Genomic DNA, 23,530 nt, shown 5'->3' with positions numbered 1-23,530 from the left:
ATACACACACACACACACACACACACATATATACGTATACAAACCAACCCCTGGAGAGCTGCCATTAGTGCTTTTAGCTTGATCTCATTACATGTGGCCTCCAGCAGGTTGAAGTGAAAGTTCAGTGTAGGTAAGAGACTGACGCTGGTTAATAACACAGCCACTGGCAATCCTAAGGCAGCACTTCTCCATCAGTGCAGGCAGAGTGAGATCCCAGCCAGTGAAAATATCCAGAGAGCCAGAGCTCAGAGCCCTTCAGTTGACTAGCTGTCCTGCTTCAAACCTCTCTTTGAAGGCTTTTTCAAATCCCAGAGCTGGACAACACTCTGAGGGCCTCAGAAACCATCACTTTCAGCACTAGACATGTTTCATTTGGCCTTAGATAAAGTTGTTGAGTCATACCATACAGAAAGAGCATGAATGTTTTCCAATAAACAAATACATAGTGCTACTATATCTTTATAAATAAATCTGTTTTTACCTGATTAAATAAATTTGACAGTGGCGCACTGTTGCCTTGCAGCAAGAAGGTCCTGGGTTCGATTCCCAGCCCGGGGTCTTTCTGCATGGGGTTTGCATGTTCTCCCTGCTAACCTATCCTTTTCCCATCATCACCCCAGAGAGCAGATGGGCCTCACAGCACGCTGTTCTGTTTACCACGGCGACTGTACAAAGCAGCAACCACCACAGGCTCCCACTCCGTCAGTGAGCAGAACAAAGCTTCCTCAGGAAAACATGACAACCTAAGAGACAAAATGCTGCAAACAACTATTTACATAATGGATAAGGAATCAGAGTGAGAGCGCAAACTTTCTGTATTTGTTTCTGACGCTATTGGAGAAATTTATATTGTTACCACAGCTACAATGTCCATATATTCAACCTGCAATGCATCCAGAAAATACTCACAGCGCTTCACTTTTTCCACATTTTGTTGTTATTCTCAACTATATTAAATTAATATTGTTTTTCTCAAAATTCTACACACAAATGTGGAAACTTTTGTTTTAGTGCCTTGCAAGTTTATTAAAAATAGAAAACCAAAAACATCAGATTCACATAAGTATTGAAAGAAGTTCCAATGAGCTTATATAAACCTTTCCAAATCAAGACCAATAACTGAATTTACCACAGGTGGACTCCATTTAAGCTGCAGAGACATGAAGATGATCAGTGGAAACTGAATTTTGAGGTTTATTAACAAAGTATTAAGCAAAGGCTGTCCAATGAGCTCACTGGCCTCCATCATTGGTCAATGGAAAAAGCTTGGAACCAGTAGGACTCTTTCTAAAGCTGGCCAACCATCAAAACTGAGCAATGAGAGGAAGGGCCTTAGTCAGAGAGCTGACCAAAAACCCAGTGATCATTCTGTCAGATTTTCAGGGTTTCTCTGTGGAGAGAGGAGATCCTTCTAGAAGGACAACGGTCTCTTCAGCAATCCACCAATCAGGCCTGGATGGTAGAGCAGCCATTCCTTAATAATAAGAACATGGCAGCCTGTTTGGAGTTTAGCAAAAGGCACCTGAAGGACTCTCTGGTAGAGACTGCCACACTAGTCAATGATAAAGGGGAAGATGATTCCATCAATTTCCAGAGACACCCTAGATGAAAACCTGATCAGGATCTCAGAGTTCAATAGCACAACGACCCAAAGCACATGGCCAAGACCTCAAAAGAGCAGCTTCAGAATCACTCTTTGAATTTCCTGGAGTGGTCCAACCAGAGCCCGAACTTAAATTTGATTGAACATCTCTGGAAAGGTCTAAAAAATGGCTGTTGAATGTCTCCATGCAACCTGACAGAGCTTGAGAAGAACTGCAAAGAAGAATGGGTCAAACTGCCCAAAGACACGTGAGCTGGTGGCATCATGTTCAAAAAGACTTGAGGCTCGAATTGCTGTCAAAGGTGGATCAACAACGTATTCAACAAATACTGTGAATACCAAATAAATGTTATGTCTTGGTTCTTCACATCTTCACATTTGTGGCAGAATTTTGAGTTTAAAATTTTTTGTTTAAGACAAATTTCCAGATGGACTGTATCTGTGGGATGTGCTGGAAAAACAAGTCAAATTTGTGGAGGCCCCACCTCACAACTTGAATAAGTTAAAGAATCTGCTGCTAGCTAGCTTCTTGGTGCCAAATTCCACACCACACCCTCCAGGATCTAGTGAAGTCCATGACGTAACAGGTCAAGTTCACCACCATGTCATGGTGCTAATGACATGACAGCTCACTGTATTTTAATGCGTCTTCTTGTTTTTGTAAGGATAGATCTGTCATGAGTCACTCGAAAATAAACATAATATAACTATAGAGCTTGTCTAAAAAGTTGAGCAAAGTTAATTTAATGCAACACTCTTTGACCTTTCGGGCATCTCAAGAAAACCAATCTGTAACTTCACATGAAACTGGAGACAAGAAACTAATGAAATGACATACATCAATAGCAGAGAGAGGCTGGGGATGCTTTTGATTGATTTGTTATCACTATCCACCTTATGTATATTCAGGTTTAACCCCTACCTGGGCTCAATTTTCAGAGTTGGGTGTAAACTCAGAGGGGAGGCAACATTTGCAGCTTACAACATCCCATAGATGAGCACACTGGGTCAATGTCAAAGAGAAAAATCAAACGAAAAAGAAAACAGAAATATCTGAGCTACGCTGGGAGAGGAATAAAAATGAGGGAAATTTAATTCTTTCTTTATTCAACAGGAAATGTTCTTTTTTCCTTTTTTGTTCTGTCATTGTGCTTCAGAGCTGGTGACAATGCTGATAACAGCCACTGTGCCATCAGACTGTAGGTTTTCCAAAAATGGAGAATTAAACCTTGATAGAGACTTCTGATATTTATAATGTAACCTTGAATAAGGACAATAGTTTAAGATTTATTTTCAGCAGAGCCAATGAGGAGATTATAGTTCTGCTGGCTAGCTCCGAGAACAAAAAAGGAGGTGGCAGGAGGCAAAGACGATGAGCTTTTCAATTATGCAAATGTCATTAAGTGTGACAGAGAATTTCTGCAGTGCGCATGAAGGTTCAAGGGTCAATCTGCATGTTGAAAGGAACAAAAAACATTGTTCTGATAGTCTTGAGTACTTGCAGCAGCAGTGTGCCTCAGTAGGTCATCAAAACCATATTTGATACAAGCAGAAGAAACACAAAAGGAATTTACTGAGTTTAAAATGTACAGTTTTCATTTGAAGACTTCTTCATTTGTGAAGGCCACTAAGAGTTTAAAAGAACAAAGTTCTACCTGTCAAGAATCTGAACTTAGAAAATACTTGAGTCCTCATACTCTCTGACCAGAGTATGAGGTCCATTCTATTGTACCATCCAACAAAATGGCCTCTCGCTTCGGTTAGGCGGATAGGCTAGTGCTTAAAAGCATTCCTGACTCCTCCCTACAAAATCCCTAAAGCGACACAATCATAAGACTGTATTATAGACTATAGGAATCTACAAAACACACATGGACTGGATAAGCAAAGGCTTTCTCCCTTTCACTTGGATTTTGTCAGGTAGACTTTCTACCGGGTCGATCAGCGAACCAATTAGGGTAAATTTTATGAAACATTAAGTCTTTAAGTATTTATGCTTCCTCTGATGCATAAATTTTGTATATTGCACATATATTGTAATTTATATGGTAGATTTTCTGGTCTTGTTTTAGGTTTTAATAAACATAGCACCTGTAGACTGTATAGTGTATGTGTCTATTAGTCCTGCAAGAGATCACACAAGCCCAAATAGGCAAAATATAGGTCAGGCTGCCTTCAGTTGGAGCCACTTCAAGCTTTCAGCATACCCAAGGAAGAGACTCTTGCTGTACAGACCAGCATGAAATACAGTCATGTTGTTATCAGGTCTTTGCTCTAACATTTGAGTAGCACATGTGTGCAGGTGACTGTACCTGTTCTCTCTGCTGGAACTCACGCAGCTCTTGTGTTCACAGCTGAAATAGAGTGACCCTCGTCCAGGGAGATAACAGAGCTCAACCTCAGAGGCTCTTTCTGTGCATGTGGGACTGTGTGCACTTACTGTACGGAAGCATAGGAAAGTCTGTAAAAGTCATTGCTGGCAGAAATTTATCGCTGCATCAGGGTAACATAAATATTCATTTGTGACCTTGTTACTTTGATGTTCATAAAAAATCTGCTTCAACAGACTCATTTGTATACTCTCATCACCGAGAAGGTATACTTCACACGATGATCACTTTGTCTTTATTGATTTAACCGGTGCTTTCTACTTTAATAAGCTATGATAGGTTCATGTTATGGCAGTGTTTCGGAAATAAAGGAATGCAAAACAAAGTGATGACAGAAATAATTCATTGTATTATTTTTGCGACTATAAGCGACTGAATAGGATATTATTCTGTTTCTAATGCTACCCAGGACTACAGTGGTTCAGACACATTGCTGTTAGCACCACAAGCATGGAAAGTTGATGCTTACAGAGGAATCAACTTTGCATGGTTTCTATACTCACCATAGCGCTGAGACTCGTCAAAGTGTTCAATGACATCCACTTGAATACAGACTGTGGAAAAACCACAAGTGCTCTGCACCGTTGGACCTCAGCGCAGCTTTTGACACTGTTGACCATGATACATCATTGAAACCACTGGAGAATTGGGCAGGACTCTCCGACCCAGTACTCAATTGGTTTGAATCTTACACAAAGAACAGGAATTTCTATGTTTTAATAGGTAACTTGTCATGGAAGTCGACAGATGTGACATGTGGGGTACCCCAAGGCTCACTCTTAGGACCCCTCTTATTTAATATCCATATGCTCCCACAAGCTCGGGTTATTACAGAAAATAAGATTATTTAGGAAGATAGAGCACATCACGTCTGTTCCCAGAATAGACTTTAAAATACTGTTGATACTTTATAAATCACTGAACAGCTTAGCATCTGCTCCGTACAAATCTGTTGTTGTATCAACCTTTCAGACCTCTCAGGTCTTCTGGTTTTGGTCTGCTCTGAATCCCCAGAACCAGAACCAAACATAGAGTAGCAGCATTCAGCTTCTATGCACTACAAATCTGGAACCAACTTCCAGAAAAATGCAAAACAGCCAAAGCACTGAGTTCCTTTAAATCAAGACTAAAAACCCACCTTCTTGATTTTGAAGTAGTAAATGGAACATTAACTAATTTATTTGACGTGTGTTGATGATTTTAATGATTTCACGCATCAAAATTTAATGGTTATTACTGGTTTCTCAATTGTTGACTGTCTGGTGTTTTTTTATGACTTCTTATTGTTGTATTTTTAAGATGTAAAGCACTTTGAACTGCCTTGTTGCTGAAATGTGCTAAACAAATAAACTTGACTGATTGATTGCTTGATTAACTGTGCTATCATACATCAACACAAAGTGGATCATTACTATAGATTGTAAGGAAAGTGATTCATGATTGTCGTTTTTTAGCAATAAAAATCCAAAACAACCAAAACCAATTAATAAATCTGAAATAAAAACCACACACAACTGAAACCATAAATAAAATGGAATAAAATGTCTCTGTAAACAAAAATGCCTTTAAAAAAAAATCACTATAATAATTATCTGATGTTGTCTGTCGGTCTATCACATAACACCCAAATGAAACATTGAAGTTTGTGGTTATGATGTAACAAAAAGTGAAAAAGGGGTGGCAATACTTTACGCACTAATGGAATTTGATTTTTTTTATTTTTTTTTGCTGTGTATGTGAAGAAAGCACTGTTCACTGTCGGCACTGAGCATGAAAACTAAAATGCTCCTCAGGGTGAAATACCTTAAAGTGTATGTGCAACATGGCTTCAGTGCAATCAACACAGCAGGTTCTTAAAACAGCTTATGATTATGGAGTCAAAGCAGCAACCATCACTTCTGCTGAAGAAATACTTCCCCTTGTCCCCCGATATCTGAAGAGCTTTTATGAATAAATCACGAGATTTTGTCTGAAAAATAGCAACGCATGACATAAGCGGAGACGCAATATCAGCAATGTGACTGCGCTAGTGTAAAAAATAAATAAATAAGAGTAAGGTTATATATGTCAGCTCCCAGTTGTAACAGCAATATTAATATCATCGTATCCATACGGAAGAATGTTGAAATATTAGCAGTGCTGTCAACTGATTAAAATATTTAATCACATTAATAACACACTGGCAATGTGATTAATTCCTATGCCTAACTTTGTAAGTCTGAAATATAAATATGCACGTCCCTCCTTCTGTCTCACTCCAACCAATTAAAATGCAAAATGAGCGACCGACGTGAAATTTCAAGGTAATGTGTTGCGACACAACACAAGAAAGTTGCAAAATGTCCAACTTTTGTTGCCGTCTGCCGTCACAAACAGCAACAACATTCACCTTTCACTGTCGTTTGTCGCTCCCTGTGTGTCGAGTCCATAACGTGCTGCTTCTAGGTCAAATTAGGCAGTTCAATTAATCAGCATTATGTAACATTAAGGCTTTATAATGTTCAGATTAATTACATACCTTACCGCATGAGTAACCACATTCACTGCCAACATGTTTGAATGCTAACAGCTCTAATTATAAGCCAAAACTGCTCATTATTTCTTAGGAAACACCAAGTCAAATAAAGTGACGTGAAAAATACACCTTAAACTTGTAGTTGTGGAACAGATGATGCCGAAAAGAAAGTTCTGCCAGAAAATGAGCCAACTTGTGGAAAGTTCTTCTGAAACTCAACCGCTAATCTGACTTTACACATTACCTGACAAGGTGAGTCGTCCTCTTATTTATAGCTACCCATAAAAGTAATTGACGGCTCTCATTTCTACACTATAATTCACATGGAAATATGTTTACACATCAATGCACTTAGCTCACCGTCGTGCGCTTCTTCTTCAGGCGTTTCCTCTTCCTCTTCCCCTGTGTGTGTGCCAGGCGGGGATTGTTCTCCTGGTCTGACGACTGGTGCTGGCGGTGGTTGTTCCTGCATGACTCCAGGCTTAAGCCGTTGGGCAGTTTGGGAGGTTTCTTCTTCTGTAGGGGGCCGGCTTGACTGTTTCTGCTCTCCTGGGGCGCCAATGTCATGTTCTTCTATAAAGAAAAACAAGAGCAGGGAGCTAAGTTAAAAAGAAAAAAAAGGACATTTGATTCTCCACAAAAGCAATGCGTATGACAGCATGAATAAGTCATAATGGTGGCCTTAAAAGACTCTGCAGTCATTGGTGATTCACTTTTCTATGTCAGAGAAACCTGTTGGCAGACAGAGGAAAACTCATAAAAATCCATTTTGACATAAACCCAATGTCTCCAATGAGCATCATAAAATTTGTTCTAAAATATATTTATGGTGCAGAAAGGATTTAGATCCAGAGTGGAGGACATTCTCCTGCAGAGAACGGGAGCAACAAAAACATCCTTCATCAATTTTCCCTCATTTTTTCCCCCCCATTGGTTGTACAAAGAAAGAGAGGAAAAAAGAGACTCCGGCTGCATTTAAATCAGAGTGACTGAGCATGAAACCTGATTCTAAAGATACACAAGGGAATCCTGAGCTTGTTTAGCTGCAGTGGAAATCACTTCCTGTCCACAACTGTCCATGCAGACAAAACAGACAGTGGATGCTGACCAGAACTGACCAGGTTTCAACTCGACTGGCGCTCAGAAATCCAAAATGATGAATGCCTTAAACCTATATACCATGTCATGCTGACTCAGTACATCTCAAATAGTTCAGCTTAGGAGTCAGTGGAATGAGACAGGATAATTAATTTATTTTTTCTGTATTTGTAGTAGTCATTTTTAGTGGTTGAACTTTAAACAGGCCTCAGGTCACTAGGTGGCAGCAGTGCTCACACTAATCAACAGTAATTAGCCCAGTAGAAGAAGTAACCTATGATGCCAGGCACACCGGTGCTCAGAGCTGATGGAGGAGGAGAGATGAAGAAATCTGTGAAATGAAAAACGGCGGAGGTGACTGAGGGTTCACTGTGAATGTAAAATGTTATTCCCTTTTTGTCTAGTCTGATAAGCTAAAGATAAGTAATATTGTTGCATATTTTACACAAAATTGTTAAGCAATTATTTACCTTTTTGAAGAGGAATAAGTGAATAAAGATGGCAAGCAATGTTTATAGTCAAGAAAAGTTTTAAATATTACTGTTTAATTGCAAAATGCATATTCCAGTGAATCATTTGTGCTTTTTCTCCTTTGAGAATCACACAGACTGAGCAGTCTTGATTAAATGTTATAAATCAAAATAATGAGTTGAATTTCAGAATGGTTTTAAGACTTTAAAACAATTAAATGAGGGCCAGTACCTTCATTTTTAAGTTATTGCTCTGTTTTGTATGCAGAATGCTTGTGCCAGAAATGTATACACAGGTTTGTACAGATATATAATTAAATATTATCAGCTTCTCAATGATATTCAAAATGTATGTTCTCTAAGGGAGCATTACAGAAAATAATTGAGAACCACTGTGTTGTAAAAACAAAACAAAAGACTAAGTTTGCAATATTAAACATCCGAAAGTTGTCCCGTCAGACCGTCAGTTCCCAAAACACATGCGCAAAACAAGCGCATGAAGGGTCAGTGCGGCCCCGCCAGAAAACACAAAGTAAAAAAACTTGCATGATCTAAATGACTTTTAACCCTCCAGCGTCTCTTAAAAACTGCAGGAGAGTTAAAAGGAAGTTGTATTTCTGACTTTATAGCCAACTGTAGCGAAGGCTGGATGCATTAATGAAAAGATGTTCTAATTTATTCTTTTGAATGTTTGACCTCTGTCATGGAACGTGCTGAAATTGAAATGCATGCAGCTTTGTGGAAACCTCTGAGTTGAGGTAAAGGTCAGCATACTCCAGGGCAGAGCTCAGCAACCTTTAGAATCTAAAGAACCATTTTTGCCATTGTTCCTACTAAACAAGGCTTGTTTACAATCACAAAGTCTACTTGACCTACATGAGAAAAAGACACATATAATGCATAGTATATGGAATACATGGATCAATGTCTTTTATTTATTGAAAATGAGAAAAATGAACAGATATAAAGCACACAGTTTTCAGCCAAATGACACAAAACCTTAAAGAAAAGGGTTTTTTTGTACCTTAAAAGTCATTCTGTGCAGAGGCAGAATAAATCAGAGAACTTAGCCTTTCTGATTGCCTTTACATGTGAAACCTTTGCACATTTTCAGCCACATCTAAGGAACAGATCACCCTCATTATTCTAATTCTCAAAAAAAGATGCTAAATACAATTTAAAGTGTGCACTGTAGTAATTTTGTTTTAATATATCACTATAATTCTGTTTTACTGTGAATGCTTTCCAACATTCACTGTGACTTTATCTCTAAAAAATAATTTATGAGCACTCATGGCAGAAAATGTAGAAGAAAAAAATAACACCAATAATTAAAGAAAAATCAGCCATAAATTGTACATGTTTAGTTTTATAAATCACATTTTGTTGCACAAACTATACTGAAAGGAGCGCGGATGATAATCCCTGCTGGGAGATTTTTTATTACATCAAATGATCTGGGTATTCGTTTTGTAGGGTTGAAATTCCCTTTCTGGAGTGAAATCTGGTTAATTTTTGTCAGACTTACCAGAGTAACAAAAAGGAATCACAAAATAAGCTTTTGTTTTGTTAATTTCACAACGGCCATCAGATTTTGCTATCAAAGTAGTTCATTAGGAGTACTCGTCAAGTTTTCTTCACTTGAGTAACATGTAGAATAGTAGTCGGTGGTCTAAACCAGCAGATGATGCCAACATCTTAAGTCGATGGCTGACAGGCATCACAATGGTGAGCCAACATCAAGCCCTGACAGCAGGCGCACTTACCCACTTCCACACCATTTTTAATTAGCACAGATGGCCAGTCAGCACTATAAGAAATACAGCTTTATTGCATTTGAGCTGCTAGTAAATGCATAAAAATCAGTGATCTGTAGGAGCTGAAGTTATTTAAGGTGTAAAACTTGTATGAACAGGCTATTAACACTGACTACAAGAGTAAAGGACTAGCTGTTTTACTACAGCCACCGACACGGGAGTCAGTGATAAGTTAGCTTTGAGCTGAAATTCATTTAAAGGGTATGAAAGTACAACTGCGGTAAAAATAATATCTGTGGAAAAATATTCTTAAAATCAGTAAGAGAGGAGGAGAGATGGACCAATCAGAACTGAGAATGATAAGGAGGTACAATAACAGCATTGAATGCATTCCAGACCCTCCCTCCGTGAGAAGTCATTATCTATATTAGAAGCAGAGGTGACATCATGCCACTCTATTATAAAGAAGTCACCATGCAGTAGAGTTGTGATGATATGTTAGCGTTAGCTTTAAAGATTGACAGAGTTCATATTTTAACCCATCTGTGGCAACTGACATTAGCAATTACTGCAGCTACTAGCATTAGTGAAAACACAATCTTTTGTGTGTATTCTCTAAATAGCGTAGATTTCACCTAAACAGATTTTAAAAATGTCAACCTTTTTGAAATATAAATAAAACGACACAACTGTTGAGCCTAGTGACAGCACCCAGACCTTAGCTGGCATAGCTTGTAAATTAGACACCTTTATGCAAAAACTACCGCAGATGAACTCAAAGGCACCTGAACAAAAGAGCAAACAGAGCAACTACTTTTCTATTTTAGAAAACAGGGGAGTAGTTGCAAACTAAGGATTTTGTCCCCCTGTGTTTTGGCACAATAATTTTCATGAATAGTTGTGGTCTGACAATTTTGTTTAATTGTTGTTCTATTTTTTTAAACTAATGAACTAAACTTAAGATGTGGGAAATAAATGCTACATTTTAGTGCCACCTTCCTTTGTCTCATCAGAAATCAAAGACAAATGGATCTGAATCACAGAACGCATGTGAATGTAGAAACTGCCACGTTTAAATTCTGTCACTCAAAGCCCCTTTTATCCGGCAGCAGATGAAACGGTTTTGATAAACACATTTGTACAGTGCAGGTTTGATGGACTGTCAGAAGACCAGGAACCGACTTGTGGAAGCAGCAATGTTACTGAGTGGAGCGCTGTGCTAGAGAAGAAGCACAAAGCAATCCGACTTAATTTAGATGGCTGCATACAGACCTCAGTCACAGCATGACTTGAATCTGATTCAGGGAGCCGGTGGCGGCAAGAAAATATCAATAACCTGATCAAACACGAGACAGAACGTTATCATTTTTGGACCAGTAGCACTATACATGCTGAGAGATATGATAGTAGTAACTTACTGCAAGTAAGTTGAGGAAATGTACATGACTGTGACCCAACTGGCAGTGTGGGTCGCCTCCCAGGACGACTTCCTAACCTGATACAGATATCTGAGGTTTAATATCAGCCGTTACAGGAAAAAAAAGAGGCTGGATTTACTCAAAATGTTGCTTTTAAAAAAAAAATAAAAAAAAATACAGACACGAAGGTACAGAATTACAATTTATTTGATAACTCTGAACCATTACAGCACATTTAAATACACCAAAAGCTTCACAAGCTTGGTCAAACATGTAAAAACGACAACTTTAATTTGTTCAGGCAGTGCGAGAAGGAGTACGACAACCAATGTGAATTAAATAATAAAGAAGCTAAAACTGAAAACAATAGGTTTCACTATCTTAGTCAAACATGTAAAAATAAACCGCAGCAAACTTCCACCAATACCCAATCTAGAACATTTTCCAATATTAGGACCAATATTGATAATATCTGATCTGTGCATTTCCACCACCTACAGCCCCAATTTTGTTCTGTTGTTTGACTCATCAAACAACAGAACTGACACACCTGAGTGTGTCAGTTTCCTAACACACCTGAGTGTGTCAGTAAACACCCAGGTGTTTCCTGGCTGGGCATTTTCCAACTGGAAGATCTTCCAGTTGGAAGATTATAATCTATATTCTTTGTCTGATATGCAATTTGTTTAATGTGTCAACAACACAATAGTCCAGTCTGGCTGAATATGTGGACATTAAAACCCTTATGGCATTACACTATACCTAATGCAGTTTTATGTAAATAACGCTACACCTTCCTAAATCTATGATCCCGTAACAAATGCAATTTATTTCAATTTACTCCCAAAAATTAATTCATCTTATTCTACACTATGCAGGTGCTCTGTCTGCGCCGACAAAGAGTCACTCACCTCAGCATGTCAAATGTTTGGAGTGGCTCCAACTGAGAACCACATAATTCTGTTCATATCTATTTAACCACTTCATGCATTTAGTGTGAAGTGGTTAAATAAACATTTAGCTTTGAACTTTCATCTCCATTCATGATGTTTGGAAAAAATTTTTTAAATATGATACACCATCATAGTAACAGTGAAGCAAATACTCTATAGAGCTAATATTTTTAAAAACAGATTTCTTCATGTTTTAATCAACTTTTAACATATTTTTAGATGCAATCTTCTTAAATCTCTATATTTCTATCTTGGATTAACAATGATTCCATAGCAAGTGCAATGACAATTGACTTTGACTACCTCTTTTAAACATCATATGGAAAGATTTAACATGATAATTATTGCATTGCAATACTACTACTATTGGTTTTTATGTTTTGATTTAAATATTCAGTTATTTCTTAAAAGATTTCTAAAATTTGACTTTTTGCAAGGGAGTTTTGCTTCAGTTTTACACCCGAATACCATTCCTTACACAGATTCTCTTTGTATTTACTGGACAAGCAAAAAAAGAAAAAGAAAAAGGAAAAAAGAAAGATGAGCCAGACTCCCATTAAATCCTACCTTTAGCCAGCAATTATACCACATAGCCCAAAGTGAACTTCAGAGTTGGCAGACGGTACATATAAGGAATGAAATCACAGCCAATTTTCCATTATACACAGCTAAGAATAAATCCTCCACTACTCTAAAACAAGCAGTTGCTCACTGACAGACCACCCTGAAGTATGCTTTGTGTCTCTGCAGAGCATTATTTCACCAGCATTACTGTTGTCAAGAAAGAAAAAAAGAAAACATGGAACAGAAGCGAGTTTGAAAGGCGTGCTACAAACACTGACTCATGAAATCATTTCTGAAAGCCTTGATTCACTCATAGAAAAACAAGTGCATGCATCAACTAATCTCGTTTGCCTTTCCACCCACTCTCCTCCAAGGCAAATAATGCAACATGACATGCATTGTCGGAACAGAAAATAAGAGAAAACTTATGATGGGACTAAGAAAGAATGACTCGGTACCAACACTGACAGCAGTAGCCATGCACAAAGACTATATTTGGTGGCATATAGTCTGAATGTTTACCTACAGGTAACCTCAACAATTTACAAAGCCAGAACAGACAGATTTTTAATTATCTTTTCTATGAAGCTAAATTAAAATAAATGTAATTACATTTAAGGTCAGCAGACATGCCCACGGCGTCTGTGTGTCCAGGTGTCGAGTGAATTATTGCCTCTCAGGAACCCCCCCCCAAAAAAACACCCAGAATGTCTGTAATTGAAAATGTTGAAAATACAAATGAAAAGAAAAATAAGAAATTAATTAAAGCACTCTGTGTTGAGTCTGTGTTCTACGTTAGATTCTGATACAACAGGAAACCTGTTTAAGACATAAAACTCAAACACACAAATAGGTGATTGGTTACCGGATTTTTATTATTATATCTTCATCATGTATTGGTATTATTCTGTCATCAATCAAAAGGCTTCAATGCAGTTTTGTTTGGGAGGCTCAAAATTCCCCAGGTCAGATCTCGCTGCGCACTTTGAATACAATCAATGCCACCGCGATTAACTGTTTTTAAATTGAGTCACTCTTTTTTGTTAATTTTTTTCATAATCCACTATAGTTGTAAGCGTAGCATGTCTAGCTTCTGGCTTTTCCACTTCGCGTGTTTAGAGAATCAGACGATGTAAAGTTGGTTGGGAGCAAAGCAAATAAGACGTGTGATGTAAACTGATAGGATATAAAAATTTATTTTAAATTGACATCTGGAAGGAACTGTCATTAACATTCAACATTTTATAGAGATGGTCAGAAACGCTTGTGCTTGGTATTGCAATCCTAAGATTTAAAACGACACGTAATAGCGCTTCTGTAATGTATGCTAGCTTGTGAATCTAAGTTTTAACACCAAAGCAATATATTATTGGTCCAACGACATTGCCTGATGAAGCTACAGAAGGAGATACAAAGCTAACCATCATGAGGTAATCTTATTGTGGTTGAACTAAAACAAAAAAAGCACATGCGCTTGTCTAATCAAAGATAAATACACTGATAAAGGTGGATAAATGTGTCAGACCCTAGTGGAGAGCGGAGTATGTTAACTTCGACCATCTTGTTGAGCAGTGAATTGTCTCTAATGCCTCAGAGTCCCTGCCTGATTATCACATTTCCAGCCCGTGGTTAAGAGCATTAAGCCCACTCTAAGTGGTGAGTCAAACACATTATCAGAAAATTCACTAGAGTTGTTTCCCATGATGCAATCAGTTAGAAGTTCAGTTCAGGGTGTTGAACTACTGCATCTGTGTGTGTAAGGGTTCACAATTCACTGAGAAGGAAACACCGACTCCGTCTCTTGTAGCCCCTTAAGCCCAAGTCTTGATTGCAAGTGTGTAGAATTGACTTTTAGATGCCAATATAGAGGATGAAAATCTTTTATTTTTACGATTTCGTGTGGTTGACAGATTAAAGGTTTAGAAAACATAAGAGTCAGTGGGCGGAAAAAGGGCTTAGAACAGTATAAACGTCAAGATTCTTTAAGCTCAACAGAATTAGTGGCTCCATGCTACTCCATCCAACCATATGGGTAGTCCTGCCTCTAATTTGGACTCAAATTAGACTCAGTTAGTCGATGTTTTCACCTTTTTTTCCCTTTTTTAAAATATCCCATTATGTTAAAGGATGTTTCATGTTAAAACTAGTGGCGGACTGTGTGAGTAGAGACTGTGTATTTAACGTAACAGCCAGAGTCAGGACTGGTGAGTTCATACTGACTTCATGGGTCCATTGTCCCCTCTACTGCACACACAAATTCTCAGAATCTGATACATTGAAGAATACTACTACTACTACAAGGATAATACTACTACTGCCATAGTATGTTGTCAATTTCGCAACTGTTTCCAATAAATAAGAAACCCAATTATTTATTTGCGTGAATAAGTTGGTTCATGCAAAAAGTCGTTAAAAACCATGATCCTCAAACCACTTCCTGTTGGCGTCTTCTTCATGATTTCCGCCAGTGGCAACATCCAGTTGTTGATCACGTGACTCGGTTGATGCGAAATAGTGTTTCCACTGCAGTTTTGTAAAATAAACCAATTTCGACACGACCAAAATAAATAATCACCTCATCCTAGCGCCAAAGCTTTTTTTGTATATAAACGGGTGTGTTTCCATTAGGTAGCACAGCTACAGTTATATGTCCAGGTCTAGCTTTATTTTGTTTTTCCTTTTTATTAAAGTACATTGGAAGCATGCATGTCTGGATGAGAAAAGGTTGGTCGTTTCAATGGAAAATGAATAAAATCAATTTATTGTCCTTTAAGCATATACAGCCATACAAGTGTTTTATTCTAGAGCAGCATTTATTCATGCACTCACACACAGATTGGTAGGCAACTTGAGGTTAAGTGCTTAATTGTTGGATTACACTCACAGTGTGTTCATATCATCTTAGTTTAACACTTCAATCTTGTTTCCTGTAACCGAGGAACGGCTGACGGCGTACACAAGCTCGCCTTTTTCGGAATAGATGCATAATTATGAGCCCTGAGTGAGAGCTCATTAACTTATTTTAAACATCAAAGTGATATCTGTCCAAAAAAAAAAACATTGGTGCTAAGTAGTATCTCTCTCTGCACTTGTAGATGAAACAGGAATTAAACGAGGTAAAGAAAAGAAAAAAAGCTAATTAATTAAATGAGCTTTCCAGACTTGGTTCAAAGAGTTCTCCTGGGAACTGAAAACTCCAACTCTATTTAAAATCATGTTTTATGCTAACCAGATTAGAAAATAATTCAATATATATGTTATTTATTCAATCAATCCAAAATAGGTTTAGTGACAATAAAGTCACATTTCTGCATGATAGTGCATCTCCTAACTGAGCTGAGTCTCAGGATTGTCGTGATGAGACAGATCATTTGTGAAAAGATCGATCTCTAGAGAGCCCCTTGCTCCCTGCCTGTATAGTAGAAGAGAGCAAGGGGCAGAGGCAAGGAAAAAGGTGAGCAGCGCGCACATGGCCATGATTGACAGCGCTAAGACCATCCTCCTTACTCTGATTGGTTGTTGCTAGTTAGCACTGGGAGAACTCGGAGAAGGCAGATCTACTTTAAACCATCTCACCCTACACAGAGAATCTTTATCAAACAGAAAATATTTCTACTGTACATGAAGAACGTAATATCTGTTCAATACTTTTTAAAGTGTTTTATCATATTGTTTGCTGCTGCAGGACTAAATCATACTACATTACTCTATTCCTTATTATGTGTTACTATGATATTCATCCATAGGAAATTTCACCTTACAGTACGTTTGTTAAATAAACCAACACAGCCGTTTCCCTAAGGACTACTTCACACATGAAAATACGGCATTCAACAGAGTATTTACACTTGCATAGGGATTTGTTTAAGAAATCCAAACCAAACAGCAATTACATCCTTTCTGCTTCATAAATGTTTAATTGAAGACTTTCATTTGTTGGTGTATACATATATATATAAAAAATCTGTATTGTTTTCTTGGCTGTAGTTTCTGTTGTACTGACAGCACTTGAACACAACGGGTTATCCTGTCTACAAACATCTGTTGTGTTTGGCACCGCTCCGCTTTCTGAGTGCACACATGATTAAGGCTGACTGGAGTTATGGCAGCAAGCGAGGAAAACACAACTGACTTGTCGAAATAAAGCAAAGTGACACTGGCAAACACTTTCTGTATCAAAGACGGCAACAACGTCGCCGGAACAATCGGGCGGCGAACGCGAGGTTGCGCACGGAGTGACAAAGTAACGACCAGGCCTGCCAAAGTGAATCCTTCTGAAAAATGATGCTTTTGCTTTCTAAATTTACTCTGTGTTGGCGAAAGCAAAGTGAAGAAATGTGCTTCTGTACGTTTGTGTTGATGACACAGCGTTATGTTTGGGTACAAAAAAAAAATCTGTTTCCAGCAGAACGGCGAGTCTGCATTTCCTTCTGCCGAGCGCGGGACTTAATGAAAAACAAACGTATTCAGTACGGGCAATGAGAAGCCACAACATTTACCCTGATGAAATAAAGATGAGGAGCAGACGCAGACTGTCATCCTTTGGCTTTTTTTCCCATTGTAATCACTGAGTAAGTAAAGCAGACAGAGTGGCTTGTCACTGGCTGCGTAAACACGGAGACCAACACAGCCTGTGACGCTGCTCTCGTTTATTATTTCAGCGGGATACACAAGTAAAGTTTCTTAAATATGCATATTTCAGGTGCCAGGTTTTCTAATCCACTCAGGACAAACAAGAACTAGCGTGTGGAAATGAATCTCCTTTGAAGCCGTCTTCCATGGTCAAGATAATTGCCCCTAATTGCTGACAGATGTGATGACAAATGAGGAGGTTCTGTCCCTTTGTTCAGCCGTCCTGAGATGACAGCTCACTTTCTATTCTTGAATAATTCCAGTTACCACGGCATTTATTTTCTCTTTGGGATCAATAGAGCCTTTATCATCTGAATTCAGCAAACAATTGGAATGATGAGAAATATTAATGGTAATAAACAGAAGCAGCCTTCATGTAAGAAAAAGGAACTGAACATAATCATTTTTAAAAAAGGTGTTTTTTTTAAGTTGATCTTTTAATCATTGATTAAAACATCAATGTTTAAGTAGAAATCTGTTATGACCATCGGTAAATGCAACTATGCTTCGTTGCATCTCACTGACTGAATGTTGCTCCTGCGTCTTCTTGTGCTACATGACCTAAAGAGAAATCGGATAAAATCAACATCGACAAATCAAATCTTTATAAAACACAGAGACTTAAATGAAACCGTCACTGTCAGTAAAAAAAAAACAAAACTGCTCTCTCCTGAGATTTGGAGTCAGGTGAAACAGAAACACTTGATTTTATTCAAGCTGTGTCTTTGTAGTAAGAGCTCCCATTCCCTCTTATTCCTCTTTGTCCCTCCTCTGCCACTATGATTTACAGCAGAAAATTGACTCGGGGAGGGAGAGAATAGCATGTAGTGCTTTAGTCTTCTTGTCCTAAGAGTTTTCCTCCAACATGCTGTGAGAAACTGAAGCTGCAATTTAGTGACAGAAAAGAAAAAGTCACACCAAATAGTTTAATAAACTGTTAACTATGGTAGCTAATAGGAGGAGGTGGGATTCAATCAACCTGATGTCTCCGTCAAGCCCAAAACTAATCAGACTTCCTCTTTACTTTCTGCTTACATTCGTTCAGAGGTGGTGCTGAAAACGCATCAGGTCGGGTCAGTATCCTGGGACAGCCGACAAGAGAAAGAAGAAGAAGTTTGATTCCACACGTCTTTTGTGTGGCACCATTTCTTATTCCAGAACTCCTCAGATCAACAACGCAAAGTTTCAGTCAGGACGCCAAGGCTTCAGACGTCCTGATCCATGTTGCTAAGCAACTGGGTACAAAAAAAAAGAGATAGATCATTAAATTGGACCAACGCTCACTGAGTTCTTTGTTAGCGTCTGTGCAGCTGTTGGCCCCGAGCGCAGTGAATGCAAATATGCTGTTAGACGAAGCCGAGCGTCTGAATGATGGGAGTGATTTATGAAGTTATAATAACTTGTGACATGTTCTTTTAAAGTAACTGTACTCATCATTTCAAGTTGGTTAGGTAAACTTTGCCACGTACATCATTAAAGATGATAGTGACCTGATGCTGATGTCATTTTTGGGTCGTATTCCTCATCCACTAATCCAAATGCCTTTGGTTCTGTGTTCTTGCACGACATATTTGGATTGATTTTTACTGAGCAGTGGAAGATATCCCCAACTGTTAAAGTAATAATAACTAAGGGAAAAAAGTTCAGATCTCTTCAGAGGAAAAACAAACTTATGACAACAAAAGGAAAGCTGACTGAACTACAGAAAAAAATGTAACCTCCATTTGCAATAGAGTGTAACGGATTGGAAAGATCAAGAGCTTGTTGGACGACTTCGACAAAAGGTCGCAATGTTTATAATTTCTTAGTCTTTTTGGATGATACTGCACCAACATAAACGTCAACGATAAAAGCCTCACCACTTGTTCACGTCTAAAAGCGCACCTGTAAAGTCAGAGTTTTGGTCCCGCTTTAAGAGATTTACGTTCAACAAGACTGATATGAGAGCAAATATCTTTATGAACAACGAATAACCTGTGGTGTGTGGGTGTGTGTGTGTTTACAATACGTCACAGGTTTGAGTCCGGGCCTGTTGACCTTTGTTGCCCTCTCTCAAAAAACCCATTTTTCTGTTGACTTACTGTCTAATAAAGGCCAATAGAGACCAAAACAATCCTTTAAAAAAAATTTAAAAATGAACCACACCACCAGCCAATCACAAACTGGTGTTTTTCATCCAGAGTATTCCTTGCAAATACTGAACTCGTTTGTGTAAGTAACCAATCACAACCAGCAGAGCATTACCAAACAAAATGGAAGTATTTAGCAAAACACAAGAAAACCTCAGACTTGAATATTGCATCTTAAGAAAGTTTAATAAAGCCTAAAAATGTGCTCTCTCTATATTGTCCATTTTAATTTATGTTACCTTTACATGCATGTGACCAGCATTACATAGCCTGTTCTACGCTCAACTCACTAATTACCTAACAATAAGAAATATATTTATTTCAATTGTATTTATTTTTTTAATACTCTTTAGCTGATTTTCAAGTACTGTCAATTATGTCCTCCAATAACACATCATTACAGAGTCATATTTCCTGTAAACTTGAACATTTTTTAACACAAAAGGACATGGTGGGCCGTTGTTGGACTACCCTTGGAAATCTATCTACTTAGCAAGTTTTCTGGTTCTATTTACATTGATAAAAAAATAAAACAAACAGAAAAGATTCTTAAAAATATTAGGACTTAAGCATGAGACATAAAATGAAACTGGATATTAATATGAATGTAAACAAAGCATAAATCTTTTTCCCTGTTACTGTTTCAGCAAAAAAAAAGCTATTTAGTTTTCCCATAAGAGCTTAACAGATCACCTCATTTCAGTTACCGTTACGCTAAATCAATGAAGGAAGCACCGGCTGTGCGCGCATAACTCCGTTTCCTGCTTTTATAAAGACTAAAGACTCAAGGCTGCAGATTCCTGCCTTATTAATAGCCTACAGACGTTAAAGCTTACGGTGGAAGATGAGAGGCAGACATGCCGCTTCACAGGTAACAAGAATCCCTGTAAAGAAAAAAAATCTCCGTCTCCCACAATGGAGGAGGAGGTTTGTGTCAAAGAAAAAATAAAAACATGAGTTCAATTCATATAATGAAGTTTTCAGAATAACGAGCTGTTGCTATGCCGGCGAGTTGCTGTAATTGCCGCGACTTCCTCGCACCTAAGCATTCGGAGATCAAATGACTGAAAGCGAGCCATTTTTAAGAACATAGCTGACTTTTTTTTGATGGTACATTTTTATATGCAGTAGGAGAGGCTGCACTGTAGCTGCTGACGCTCGGCTGACACGGTGATCAGATGAGGAAATGCAGGATGATTCACAATGAGACTGCAGGAAGAATTCAGCGACGTTTCCCTCACAATTCCCTTTTTTTATTAAAAAGAAATACAAATTATTGGATTTAAGCTATGCGCGGGACGCACAAATTCAACAGTTCACAATTCAAAATGACATCAAGAGAGTGATTAATTAAGAACTTTAGTTAAATTAAGGTATTTTGTACAAATAAAAATCAAAGAACTCAGCCAATTACTTTCAGCTCAGCACATAACCACATGGATTATTGAAGGTAAGAGGCTGACAATAAACTGTAAACTCCTAAGAGCCTGAGTCAGTTCGTAGCACAAATAAGTGGCCTCATTTCCACGTTCTTCTTGAAGCTCCTTGAATTATGAGAGTGTCGAAGTGTTTGTCTTATAGTTCAATGGCTGATGCTTTATTATTTTTTTTACTCTAAAATGGCACTTGAATGCAACATATTCATCTCCGTGTCTCTTAGGAAATCCTTGAGGACAGACTGCACAACTAAGAGAGTTGTTCAGTGAAAAAAAAAAAACTAAGAATCTTTTTGGTTTTGTAAAGAAAAAAATGCATGTGTTTTTTTTTTTAAAAACACAGCAAACTGTGTTCTCAGGCAGACCATCATGAAGCTGTAAGAAATCATATTTCTCAGTTTTTTTAATGAGATTCCCTCAATTAGAGAAAGCACCCCAACTCTAGTCTATCCCTTACAATCCCATGACCAACTAGAGCCGATATATAGGATGAAACATACACGTTTCATCCTGCAAGCTGCATTTTTAGTAAGAGCACACCGATTGCAGTTTTCTGGCCGATCGCTGATCTTTAATCCTTCCAGACAAAAAGGAGCGCTGACGATAAAGCCAAATTTGCAGTACAGTAAATCTGTCGCACATTGCGCTATCTGAAAAATTCCCCTATTTCGAAAGTGGAGGCGTTGCGCTTGCCAGCCAATATCGAGTTATTACGGTAATTTCACTCCCCACCATAGCAAAGAGTGAAATTAATCTGAGGGGCGCTCTTTTAATAGACGGTAAATTGCAAAAATGACTCGCTAGATATTGAAAGTTCCAGTTGTTATGGATAGATGGGGAAATATATATTTACTCGCAGGACATTTAAAGAACTGCGTACAACTAAAATAAGCAAAAATATCCAGGGGACACTTGAAACTTAGGTCATAAAGGGTTAAAGTAGTATAGATCATACTACAGCTACAGTACAGACCAAAAGTTTGGACACACTTTCTCATTGAATTCAATGAGAAAGTGTGTCCAAACTTTTGGTCTGTATTGACTACAGACCAAAGGTTTGGACACACAGGTGTGTCCAAACTTTTGGTCTATACTGTATATGGAGATAAATGTATAGCCATCTCATCATTCTCTTGCTGCTCATGTGGAGTTCCCCACAGATGGTTCTGTTCTCTTCTCCCTTTACTTGTTCCGCCTGAGACCTACCTTAAATGTCATCACATTAATTTCAGGGGGTTTTTGTGTGTTTTTTTAGGAACTCCAAATTGCTAAACTCTTGAATACTTGACACCATCTTTAAAAATGCTACAACCTCCTGCTTCAGTAATACCAAATATACCTTAATATGCATTAATAAGCACAGTAGGAACAGACTGTTGTGTGGAGAATATTCTTATATATTTCACACCTGTTTAAGCAGCCTGCTCCTTTATGGCCCCTAGTTTCTGCGAGACGGTGTGTTTTGTAACGAGGAAACCTTTGCTTTTTCAGACAGAGAACGCTGGACTGTGCAGGCAGGCCGACTTTGGGCAAAGCAGGAGTAGAAAAATGACTTTCATTGTCCCTTGAGAAGAAAATGAAAGCTGCAGATACAATAAAAGCTTTAGTTAGTGGCTCCCTCAGTGAGCTGAGATGTGCGGAGTGTCAGAACCCATGGAGCAGTTTTTTACATTTTTTTTTATTTTTTAGAAGTACAACATTATCCAGTGTTTATTTCTAAGGGATTTCAACAGAAAACGTTCACCTTTCGGTTTATTTTATAGTTGCTATAAAAACGGGCAAACACTCACTCAGCAGTGACTGAACACCAATCTCAGCATCAGAGTTTTGTTGCATTAAACAAAAACGCCGCATCCCTCTCATCTCTGTAACGTCAAAATCAATCAGTCAACAACAGCTGAGTTATGCACTAAGTTCATTTTCAAATATTTACTTGCCAGATCTTTTAAAGATCTTCAAGAATGTCGTCTTCAAACAGTATCGACTTGCTTTATTTTTCTTTTTTTCTAGATCCAGACAAAAGCTAAAAAAATTTGACCCAAAACTAGTCAGAACCTGCAGCTGTTATAAGTTGCACCAAATGAAAAAAAAAAAAAGTGGAATCTACTGTTTTACTTAGAGGAAAACAAAAAAATTTGAAGATATTTTAAACTATATGGTTGCCGAATTGCCTACTTCTCATTTGTTTTGCACTAATTATGAGAATAAAAATTACACACACATCGTCATTGCAGTGACAAAGAACAAAGAGTCTACACACGACGTGATAATAACCATTAGCAGTGACGTTCACGGTGGTGTCTACAGGCACCAGCAGGGGAAACAAAGGGATAAATAAACAGTTCTGTGTGCCAGTCAAGTTGAATGACACAGCAATCATTTCAGGCCACTGAGAACTAATTAGTTCGCAGCAGAGGAAGGAAAACAGAGCGAGGCGCTCCTGCAGACTAACAAGACGATTTCCAACCAGCAGCCTTCCCCTCTGTCCACAAGATCTGGTTTGAAATTCCCAACAACTACCTAAAAATATCTCTCCCACTTTTCTGTTTTTAGGTCGTTTTTTAA

At 38.1% G+C, this 23,530-nt stretch overlaps 1 protein-coding gene across 13 annotated transcripts in view; it reads right to left on the bottom strand.

Moving 5' to 3' along the window:
* Positions 1-23,530, bottom strand: part of auts2 (AUTS2, activator of transcription and developmental regulator) — a 346,673-nt gene that overhangs the window by 279,829 nt on the left and 43,314 nt on the right. For all 13 annotated transcript variants that reach the window (XM_023342134.1, XM_023342133.1, XM_023342141.1 and 10 more), the window contains exon 3: positions 6,869-7,081. In XM_023342134.1, the coding sequence (XP_023197902.1) occupies positions 6,869-7,081 (213 nt within the window). The remainder of the gene's footprint in view (positions 1-6,868; positions 7,082-23,530) is intronic.

This window comes from Xiphophorus maculatus, chromosome 11, assembly GCF_002775205.1.
Source record: "Xiphophorus maculatus strain JP 163 A chromosome 11, X_maculatus-5.0-male, whole genome shotgun sequence".
In the NCBI taxonomy this organism is placed as follows: domain Eukaryota; kingdom Metazoa; phylum Chordata; class Actinopteri; order Cyprinodontiformes; family Poeciliidae; genus Xiphophorus; species Xiphophorus maculatus.
The sequence above is the reverse complement of the archived record's forward strand: the minus strand, read 5'-3'. Positions and strand labels throughout refer to the sequence as shown.